The following is an 11235-nucleotide window of genomic DNA, read 5'->3' on the forward strand; positions in this document are numbered from 1 at the left end:
GGGAGTGTCTCAGGATGGGAAAGGTACAACACCCTGCTTACAAGTGTCTACAAGCCAGAGCCTGCAGACTCCAGCTGCACATACTGTGCTAAGGAGGGGTGAGCCCTGCCATGCTAGAGGAGGAGATGGCTGCTGTATCTGGCCATGAACTGGGGCTGTGACGAATGTCTGTCACATCATCTCTGGTTCCAGCTACTGCAGAAAGCCACAGCATGGGAGAAGATAGCTAGGGTATTGAAGCAGCACCACACAAGTATTAGAATAACTAGAGGAGGAGAAAGATAGGTGTGAACAGGTGAATCCAGTCTGTCTAGATAATGCCACACAGCCTTCAAAAATACAGAGGAAGTGTCAAGACAGCAGATATTTCTACCCAAACTTCCCCCAAAACAGTAAATTAAAAACCCTACTCCAAGTTTGACCCTAGAGGAAGAGCCACAGGCTCCATGATCACTGTGTAAGGGACTTCTCCTAGGGTTTGCTAGAAGGCTTGAAAGCCAGGATGGAAGAGGGCTGAAGGTGGCCATGTGTCTTCCTTGAGTGGTCTGGTACCTCTGCCTGAAGAAAGAGGGAAGGGCATACACAGTTACTTGAATGTCAGCATTTGCTAGAGAAGTCCTGAATGCAGCATTAAGGTGAGAGTTGGGCCAGAGGCAGGGTAAAGGGGATACCACACACACACACACACACTTCCTTTCTGGCCTTTAGGAGAAAAAGTGAGGCTATGGAGGTAGATAGGTACTGGCAAGAGGGTAGGACAGCTCCTTGTGGCTGTGCTGTAGTTCGAAGGCTCCTAATGGGATTCCTCAAGGAGGCCTGCAGCTCTTTGGGCAGGGACCATCTTGCCTAGCACAATGGGGTCTTGGGCTATGGCTCCTAAGAATGCTAGGCAGAGCCAAGGCTCCCACGAGAAGACAAAATTACAAATAGGATTTGAATGAGGAGCATGATTTCCTTGGGAATGGCTTAGGCTCCTCTCCCAGTGGGTAGGAGGAGTCCAGTGTCACCAACCCTGGTCATTTAAAAAAAAAAAATGAGTGATGGGTTGGACTCTGAAAATGTAGGAGTTGGGTTTAAGGCAGGAGATTTTAAATGCATTGTAGGGATTGTGTGTGAGATGGTGGTCACCTCCTCTTGTGAAGGATGGTGAGAGGAGGAGAGGGAAGGTTCTTACAGAGACAGAGCATCAGGTGAATGCTAATAAATTTTATTGTGGAAAAAACTTCAGTTATTCTACAAGATACAAACTGTTAGTGGCACTTACAAGAGGGAAAATTAGCCCAAGATTTTTCTCTATTGATTTTCAGTTACAATCAAGTCCCTTGGAAGATCAGCACTGGGATAGCCCTGCACCAATTATGCCTTCTTTGCAAAGGCAGAGTCATTCCTGCTTTATTGGCTAGAACAGTCATTTCACAGGCAATCAGGGTCTGAATGGCTTTACAGCACAGGAGTGGGAGGCCTGGACATTTCAAACAGGGGCAGGGGGAAATATTAAGAAGATATCTAATGATCCCTTTTGGTTGCATTTAAGGATGCAGCTGCCCTGGGAATGCTGAAGGGAATAGACCCTAAGAGGGACAGGTTCTGCAAACCCCCCCCCCCCCCCCCCCCAGTACTGCAAATGTAATCAAGAGTCTGACAACTGAAATATTACAGGTCCATTAGCAGCTGGAGTTCAGTGCTATTGCCATGAAGGTTGGTGTCCTCTCCCTGCTCTAGTTAAGGGCACTTTACAGAGGTCCCATTGAGACACCCTGGCTTTGCTTTGAGGTGATGCTTCTACCATGGGCCTGAGTTCACCTGTGGAAGGAGCCACCCAGAAGAGTTGAGAAGGCACAAAAACAATTGACAAGAAAGAGAGCAGAGAATCTCAGAAGTGAGGCCAACAGGGAGTTCCACACACAGCCAGCTTATCTACATTAACATCCTGCCACCCTGCCCCAGATGCAGGTGACACACAAGCCCCCTTGTGTCCACACAAGTGAATTGCATACAAGTTTTCCCTCACAAGAAGCCAACTGCAGGTATACGGAGCCTTCTAAGGGTCCTCCTTTGGAACGGAGGCCTGCTGAGCTGTGCTGTCCATCTTCTCATCTCCTCCTTGCTGGACTGTGCAACCAGCAGCTTCCTCCTCCACATCCTTTCCAGCAGCTGGAATTTCTGGGAGCTCTACCAGCCTGGGAGCGAAAGGTCCAACAAGCCAAGGCAGGGGAGCATTCTGCACCACGTAGTCCAGCAGCCCATCCATAGACTCCCGGGCCTTGGCCACCCTCTCCCGGCTCTGGGTTAGGACGGTGCTGGACAGATCTTGGAAGGAATGGGCAGTGGAGAAGGCTGTGTGGAGCTCTTCGACGTTGTGACGGAGGTGCTGCACCTTGTCCTGGATGCTGGTGGGGAGGCCTTGGACATTGGTCATTAGGTTCAGGCAGGTGGTCTGCAGCTGTTGGGTGATGCCACGGAACATCACCAGTGTCTGAGATTCCACCTGTCAGGGAAGCAAGTACACCATTAAGGGAAGCTGCTTCCCAGGATGTGCGACACTCACCCCCTCTAAGAGGTTACTTTGCAGTAGTCTAGGACTCCTCCCTCTGTGGCAAGATACCTCTGGCTGTGCAGTGTCAGAGTCCTCTTTTCCCTCCGACTGCCTCCTGCTCCACTCCAGCCACATCTGGTGTAGTTTCTCCTGGCCATCATGAAGCTTCTGGTCCACACCCTGCTTGACGTATTCAATCTGGCAAGGGACAGAGGGAACAGAAAACCAGGAGTCAGATACTTGTGGTCAGCAGCAAGGGAGGAGTCCCCAGCCAGATCCTCAGCTGGAAGAGGTCACTAACTCGCCTGAAGTCAGCAGCATGTGCTGACCTAACACCAGCCAAGGTTAGTCCTTGGTCACCTGTGCATGGGCCATGGATTGTGAATCAAGATGTCTGACCAGGGAGAAGTATGAACCCATTAGGATTTGGGTTAATCTCTAGAACAAAGCGGCCTAGGTGGCGGCGTGGGGAGCAGGGGGAAATGTGCATTCCTACCAGTTCTATTGTTTGGTGGAGCTGGGACAGAGCCTCTTGGGTGCTCTGCCGGGCATGCCTCAGCTTGCCCAGGGAGTGCTGGTAGGCTCGGTGGCGGAGCTTGGAGGACAGGGACCCCAGGCGCACGAAGTAACTCTGCTGCTGCTTCTGCTGCTCCACAGATGCCATTTCGAAGCCTTCCACAGATGTAGCCAGTTTAGCTGGAGAGAACAAGAGAAGGGTCAAACCAGCCTGCTGGACAAAGTCCTGTCAGCAGAGCAGGAGATTCCTGCCCTGCATCTGCTCTGCCTTCAGCAGCAAGGGGGGGCTGCTCCTGCAGTCACTGACTCGACTCAAACATTTCAGATTTGGTTTGGCCTAAAAAAGTTTGAGTGGGGATTCAAACTTGGGATTCCCACATACCAAATGAGTGCTGCCCCCTAGCCTGGTGGGCAGGGCACCACAAATACATGCTCCAGCTATTTTGTGACTGGCCAAAATTACTCTGGTTACATTAATGGCTAGTTTTGGGTTGACCCAAATGGCATTTTTGGTCAAGCCATTAGGCTGAAAGATCAGCCAGCTCTATTCAGCATGCACTGACCTAGTTCTTGATCTGTCATGGGGAGGTAATGATCTACCAGCTCTTCTGATTTCCCCAGCATGGCATCCACTCCAGTCACCACCATCTGGCCCATTCTGGACCCCATGACTGTGTTCATGCTACTGGTCACCACTGATCTGGTCATCTCCATGCTTCCCTGGACAGCTCCTTTGGCCATGTCCACCACCCCTGTCACAGCATCCTTCGCTCCATTGACTGTGTTGGAGACAGCATCTCTAGCACCAGTCACAGTGGAAGACACCAGCTCCTTGGTGTCAGCCACAACCTAGGATTGAGGGAAGCATTCAGTGACAAAGGTTAGTATTAAGCCAGCAGAGAAGAGGCAGCACTGGTTTGTTTTAGGACTACTTCGGTGCCTATTTACATGGGGAACGCATTCACCCAGATAAAAGCCTGGAGCCTAGGGAGGTATCAGTCACTAGGTTTTTGTCTCCACCTCCCTCTGGTGGGAGTTCTGCAAGTAATTGGCTAGTCAACTGCCCAGCCAACTGGCCTGCCCAAAGAAGCTCCTAGATCCAGGGAGGAGGAGAAGTCAAGTCTTCTCCTGGCCCCCATCCCCCAGCTGCCATAGGTCTGGCCTGGTTTGTCCAGAGAGTGTAGACCCCTGGTTTCACATCCCTAGTTCTCCAAGCAGAGGTGCTCACCTTTTCAGTTGGCTGTTGAAGAATTGGCAGCTTCTCCTCCAGTTTATCCAGCCCCCTGCACGCATACTCGTTCACTGTTGCAACTAGACAGAAAGAGTTTGTTTGCCTTATCCCCTCAGTTGCCTGGAACAGCAGAGTAGGTTGGTAACAGTCAGGTTTCCAGGGGCACTGCCAAGCAGTGCCAGGTTTGAGGAGGGGCAGCTGCAGGGCTGCCAAGGAGAACACCGGCTAGTCTGAGTTTGGGAACAGTTTGAGCACAGCCACTCAGGACAGGCCTTGAGATCAGAGCTGGGTCAGCTGTAGCTGTGTAGAGGGGTGATGTCTTGCCAGCCATAATTGAGGCAGCCATGGAGGAGGGTATTAGGACACCCCATTTCTCAGGTTATCTGAAGCCTGACAGTTACCCCAGAGGCCAAGAGATGTGATCAGCCCTCTGGTAGCAAGCCAACATGCACTGCCATGGCCCTGGCTCACCAGATTCCTTAGTCCTCTCCCCAAGGAGAATTCAGCATGTGGGACTAGGGACATCACTGTCTTCACACAGCTGCGGCCTGGGCCCATCTCTGACCTATTGTGGTCAGGGAGTCCCCAGCAGCTCCTAAGAGCCACTGCTGGAGGAGAGCAGGAGTGGAGCCCCTTTGCAGAGGTTAGCGGCAGCCAACTAGTATAGATTGGACATGGGTGTGTTGTGTGGATCATTAGCAGCTGCTGTTGTAGCTGGTACATGAGGGACTAGCCTGCAGCTGACCTGATCAGCACCATGAGCCCATCTCTGGTATGGTATCACCAGATGACAATTGCTGCCTTGGGATGTATGAACAGCATACTGGGTCAGACCAAGGTCCATCCAGCCCAGTATCCTGTCTTCTGACAGTAGCCAATGTCAGGTGCCCCAGAGGGAATGAACAGAACTGGGAATCATCAAGTGAGTCATCCCCTGTTGCCTATTCCAGCTTCTGGCTAACAGAGGCTAGGGACACCATCCCTGCCCATCCTGGCTAGTCACCATTGATGGACCTATCCTCCATGAACTTATCTAGGTTTTTTTGAACTCTGTTATAGAATTGGCCTTCACAACATCCTCTGGCAAGGAGTTCCACAGGTTGACCGTGCGTTGGGTGAAGAAATACCTTTGTTTTAAACATGCCACCTATTTCATTTGGTGACCTCTAGTTCTTATGAGAAGGCATAACACATCTTTCTCTACACCGGTCATGATTTATAGACCTCTATCATATCCTCCTTTAGTCATCTTGTTCCCAAGCTGAAAAGTCCTAGTCTTATTAGTCTCTTCTCATGTTTAACTGAGAGATTTAACTGAGGAGTTAGTTTGCTACAGAAGCTTCTCAGCACTGCCCAGCCTCCTGAGTTGCCCAGAGTCCCGGCACGCTAGCTTAGTTATTATATTGGATACAGTTTGAATGCAGAAACCCAGCCAGGTGGAACATTTCATGGCAACTCTGACACTGGCTATCGCTTAAATGCTGCTCTAAGTCCAGCCCTCTACTCTGTAGCCAGAAGAGCAACACAGGAGAAGAGAGACACCCCCACCCCCAGCAAGTGACTGTGGGTTACCACAGCCCCCTTTTAGTTACCTAGACTTCCCCTGCTACTAAGCCATACAATGCCCCAGGGAGTTAGGCAAGAGTTGAATGTCATGCTCCAGTACACAGCATGTCAAGCCATGCTTGGAACAAAAACCCAGCAGTGACTCCCAGGGTCCTATTCCTCCCTCACCTGGAGGGACAAAGCCTTCCTTGGCCTGGTCTCCCAAGGTGAAACCAACTCCCTTTGGCACCATTCCAGGATTGCTCAAGGCCAGCATCAATACCAGCTCTTTGCAAGATCTGGGCTACAGGCCACATGTGCAGGCTGTGAGAGCAACTCATTGGGAGATTTTTAACACTGCTATGAACATGGTGCAGGGGTAGGGTATGTGCTCTGGCTTCGGGATGCTTTTACTCCCTCTAGAGCCTTGGATCTTTGCAAGGGCATCTGATAAGGAATCCTGCACCTGGCCAGCTCAGCCTGGCTGCAGGAGCCACTGAAAAGCTTTACTAGTTCCTGGTTGCCACACTGGCCAGTTGGTTCTGGGCCACCTCTGCTCCACACATCTGTAATTAGTGTGGGAAGCCACAACAAGGCCGTTTTTAACTCAGGTTACCCTTGACGAAGGGCACTAGCTGTATGCCAGGGTATTTGACTCAACAGCAGCACCATCTGTGTGTTCTGATGTTACACAGGTAGCTACAGCCTAGTGACTTGTAAGGAAGGGCTTCAGATTGTAGCTTCTCTAAGGTCAAGCTAGCACAGCCATCACATGGATCATGCCATACATGATGCCTGGAACTCTGCAGCAGAACATACAAGGCTTCTTTGTAAAGGTGCCTCCTTGCTACAGAGATGGAGATCAGCTGGGCACCTTGCCTGCTCGGTAGGACTGCAACAGACCTTCTGAGAAGAGTTCAGGGTAGATAAGAACCTTCTAAAACAGCTATGATGTCTCAGCTGAAAGGTTCTGCATCCCAACACTCCCTCAGCTACCAGACCCACAAACCAGCAGGACTCTCCCACCCATTTGCAGTTCACTAGCTACTCCAGCTTGCCTGGGTCCCACAGTCTGGCCCACCCACCATGCTGCCATCTCACGGCTCACTCACTCTGTGGTTCCAGTTTGGTCAGGATCGGCTGGGCGCCACCGACAGCCGCAGCGGTGATGGTCTTCACGCCTTTCTCCGCCACATCGCAGACAGATTTGATGTAGGGGTGATTCTCTTTGGTGGAGGTGTAGGCTGTGGAGACCATGTCATAGGTGGAGCTGACCAAGGGCAGGTTGGCCACCCTGCTCACAACATTCTAATAGAGGAGAAAAGAAAAAACACATCAGTAACAGCCAGTTGGAGAGGACAGGCTCCATGCCTTCCCTGATGTTGAATTCTTATAACTAAGGGTGGCTAGACCTAGCAGTGCCATGAGCTGGAGTAGCCCTGTAGGCACCAGTGACATCTTCAGCCCTAGAGCACAGCCTGGTTTTCCAAGCCTGCCAAGCTCCTGTACCTCCCCCACTGACATCAGGAGGTGCTGAGGACATCTGAAGATCAGACCTCATGAGCCAAGACCTGGAGTAAAGCAGCTGAGGTTAGGTTTTGCTTGTAGATCTTGACTGAAGAGACTAGGTGCAGGACATATCCATACGCTAGATTATATTAGTGAATAGAGCAGCACCAGATCTGATCTTACCACCATAGCAAGCTCCCCTAGCCATCAAGCAGCCTAGACAGCCAGGTTCCTTCTAGTAAGTCATGGTTCTCCCCTGCACTTCTCCCCCATTGCATGGATACAGGGGATTCAGTCTTGGACACACAATTATAGCATCACCCCCAGCAATGGCACCAATACCACTGCTGGCCTGGTTAGCAAGAGGTGGGTCTAAGCATGCCAGGGAGTGCATTTTAGTGCAGTGAAGTACCCTAAAATCTAGGCATACCTACCTGTTGATGCTGCTCTGGCTCCTCACTCTGGGTGGAAGTCTGGCTTGCAACATTTTCTTCAGAAGACATGATGAAATCAGACATAACTGGAAGGTAAAAAACACTGTTGCCACACAGAACTGCTACATCCAAAAAAAAGAAAAATGCTTGTAAAACTTTGTCTTCTGCAGTCTGTGCATATGCTCAGAAGCATGGCCCAGTTCTTAGCAGCTTCCGCCTCCCACCTGATGCAGTTGTTTTAGCCTGTCCTCCCCACCAGATGCACAGCAATGTTTGTATTTGTTAACCAGGCTTCCCCAGAATGCACGAACCCATGATGCCTCAGAAGCTGCTACAAGGAGCTGAGGATTTGCAGGGGTTTCATTTGCACCTTACACACAGCACTAAGGAAACAGGAGACTTGCAAACTAGTCAGACCCATCTCCATAGCTGAATATCCAAGTTAAAACCCAGCTACAGCTGGGCAGCACGTTCTGAGTTTGATCACAAGCAGGGTTGGAACAAACATGGCTTGGGAGCAGCATGTCAATGACCCATGTGACAAGCTTGGTTTAAAAAAGCCTACAGGAGCAACAAGCACATACAATGATGGCTCATTCGGAGGAGATTCCCATCAGTGAGGTAGCAATGGATTGCAGAGGCTCCTGATTTGAGTATCAGGACTACGGAGGGGGGAGATCAGCAGCTGCGAGAGTTTCTCTTTTTGATATTTCAAGTTCGGGCTTTGGTTTCATTCATTCGCACCAAAGCAAGTTGTGCATGATGCATCTGCAGCCCCTCTCTAGAATGCCCTGTTGCTGGGAGAAGGTGGTTCTGTTTCAACACTGCTCTCCTTATTGACCCACTCAGGAGCCTGTTTGCTCAAGCAGGCAAGTGACTGCTTTTGATCCACGGCCAAGCTAATTCCAGGCTACAGCTTAAATAAAGACAACCTGAAAATATAAATTGAAGCAGGATTTGTCCTTACCCCTGTGGAGGCCCTAAAACACTCCCTGAATCTAAGTAAATACCCCTGCTAGGCATGAGGCCCTTACACACCCTTCAACCAAGGTCTCAGCCATTTTCGTTGCAGTTCATGACAGCCGCTTGGCAATGAAACATCACAATCTATTTTGCTTGCATTACAAGCCGTTCCAACTTCTCGGAACGGGTTAGGTTGTGACAAGACTTCGACCGCCCCATTAAATTCAGTTTAGGGCAGAGCATGATGACCTTCATTTCTCCATGTCATTTAGTCCTGCATAGTATGTACCTAGGGTTGGAAACATCTACCCAATGCAGGATATAAACAGGAGGAGGCGGTGCCTCAATTTATTGGTTGTCTCAGCCAAACCTGCCCCACTCAGATGTACTGCCCCCTAGAGGCACCTAGAAATCACACTGGTTTCTGAAACACCCCCAGCTGTGGCTGGCTTCAGACATCCAACCCTGATCATGCACCATATGAAGCTGGTCATATTGGCTTCATACTTTCTTCTTCCTATAAGGCACATGGCTACTTCCTGTCTCAGTGACCCACTACTATCTGGCACAGAGCACAATACTATAGATACTCAGACTTGTTAAAGGGACACCGCATTTAAAAAGATCCATTCATACAGCTATTCACCTATTGTTACACTTGAATGTTTCTAGAAACTTCCAGATATAGAACCCATTAGCTCTTTTGTAAGTCTAATCCAGTGGTTTGCAAACTTTTCTACTGGTGGCCCCTTTCACACTGTACACCTATAAGGGAAGGGGGCTGCACTCAAATTAGACACAGTTTATATTTAACACTATTATAAATGCTGGATGCAAAGCAGAGTTTGGAGGTAGAGGTTGATAGCTCACATCCCCCCCATGCAGTAACCTTGCAACTCCCTGAGAGGCCATGACCCACAGTTTAAGAACCCCCAGTCTACTCTGAATTGCACTGTTGGAGGAAACAAGGCTCTAAGTTTCAGTTTATTTTGTGACTGATAGTAGTGTATGTCTAGTCAGTTTCACTGATGCTCCCTTGTGGTCTGTCAGTTTCCTCTTCTGTTTGGGTAGGGCCCTCCCCCAACAGGGCAGATAGAAACATTTAAGAGTAGGAAAGTGCAATACCATAAACACTGGGCGGGGGGGGGGGGCGCTCAGAAACAGGCACAGCCCCCTCAGCAACTTTAAACAAATGGACTCGATTTTGGTTCTGTCTCTTTAAGAATCCCCAGCAGGCTCAGTTAGTTTAAGCCTAAAGTTAAGGCCCTTTTCAGCTGAAGGTCTGGGAGATCCGCAAAGCCTCACCAACTTCTTTTTTTAAATGACTCAGCAGAAAGTTGGTTTGGATCAGCTCCCTCCCTGGCCATGTTTGCAACAATGTGCTTATCCCAAGGAAACAAAGTGAAACTGATTCATGCCAGAGGGACACCGGAGTCACGCCACAGAGGGGAAAAGAACGTTAATCATGAAGTTCCAGTAACCTAGAAGGCGAAGCTGCTTTTTTAAAGGGCTGGTTTCTAGCGCAGGCTAGAAGAAGAAAAAAAGTAGCTGAACTAAAGCATTTGCGACAGCAAGGGAACGACAGCGGCCAGACACTTCAGCCTTTACCCCAGCTACGTATTTCCACACAAGGCTCACAGCCCAGCGGGCTGATTAGCAGAGACTAATAGAAGGGGGCTGAAGTTTTGGGCGACTCTGCAGGGCGGTGGGGGCTTAAAGGAGACAGTCGGAGGCACGAGTGACTTGTGTTGCTAGGCTCCAAGAAGTCCAGTCTCAAAACCATGGATGCAAAAGACAACCCCGCATCTAACCAGGCCAGCAGCCAGCTCCATTGTACTGGGATTGCCTCGTACACCCCCAGCCTCCCCCGGAAAGAGAAGCTGTTCTGAGTAGGGCAACTCCAAGCAAGGAGGGTGGTCTCTGCACAGGCCCTCCCCCTCCCGGAGCTCAGTGCCTAGCGATGCCAGGGCATGCAGAGCCAGCACCCCCTGCGGAAAGCCGCCCCTGAAGAACGTGCTGGTACCGGGAGGGGGGGCGCGGTAGAGCGATCCTCCCCATCTAGCTCAGACCCCGGGAAGCCCTCAGCCCTGCCTTGGGTGCAGCACGGCCAGATCCGACCCACGGGGGCCCCACTCACGCAGGAATCCGCCAAGACCTGACCTCTGCTCCAGTCCCGTTCCTGCGCGTCCCCCTGCCCTGCGGGCTCAGCTGATATAAAAGGGGAGGGGCGGACTTGGTGGCTACATGGCAGGGAGCAGAAGCCAATCAGCGAAGGGGAGGTCTTCGCCCCGACCAATCAGGAAGGGTGGAAGGCGGAGGGATGGAATGTTGCGGGCTCGTAGCGGTCGTGGGCTCGCACACGTGCGTTGCGATTGCGGGGCGCTTGCAAGTTGTGTGTGGGGAGAGGCGTGTGACTGCCACTCCCTGGCCTGCCTGGCGCACGGGGGTTTCTCTGTTGGACGGGCTCGGGGTGGGGGGAGCACACCAGGGACGTTGAGGGG

At 50.9% G+C, this 11235-nt stretch overlaps 1 protein-coding gene across 1 annotated transcript; it reads right to left on the reverse strand.

The window, feature by feature from the left end:
- Positions 1-1606: 1606 nt before the first annotated feature.
- On the reverse strand, positions 1607-10967 carry LOC127040267 (perilipin-3-like). The gene is made up of 8 exons (XM_050934196.1): positions 10895-10967; positions 7772-7857; positions 6941-7136; positions 4281-4363; positions 3616-3901; positions 3033-3232; positions 2606-2734; positions 1607-2488 (listed from the first exon to the last, which is right to left on the reverse strand). The coding sequence occupies exons 2-8, from the start codon at positions 7853-7855 to the stop codon at positions 2042-2044; spliced, it is 1425 nt and encodes a 474-aa protein (XP_050790153.1). The 5' UTR covers positions 7856-7857; positions 10895-10967; the 3' UTR covers positions 1607-2041.
- Positions 10968-11235: the final 268 nt, after the last annotated feature.

Source organism: Gopherus flavomarginatus, chromosome 24 (genome assembly GCF_025201925.1).
Source record: "Gopherus flavomarginatus isolate rGopFla2 chromosome 24, rGopFla2.mat.asm, whole genome shotgun sequence".
Taxonomy (NCBI): Eukaryota; Metazoa; Chordata; order Testudines; family Testudinidae; genus Gopherus; species Gopherus flavomarginatus.

Bases quoted from the DNA above. Each gene is read 5' to 3' on its own strand.
- LOC127040267 (XM_050934196.1), bottom strand. From the start codon at position 7,855: ATGTCTGATTTCATCATGTCTTCTGAAGAAAATGTTGCAAGCCAGACT. The intron at 3,233-3,615 runs GTCAGTGCATGC...TGTTCTCTCCAG, and splicing joins CATGACAGATCAAGAACTAG to CTAAACTGGCTACATCTGTG. The intron at 2,735-3,032 runs GTAGGAATGCAC...GTCCCTTGCCAG, and splicing joins TCCACCAAACAATAGAACTG to ATTGAATACGTCAAGCAGGG.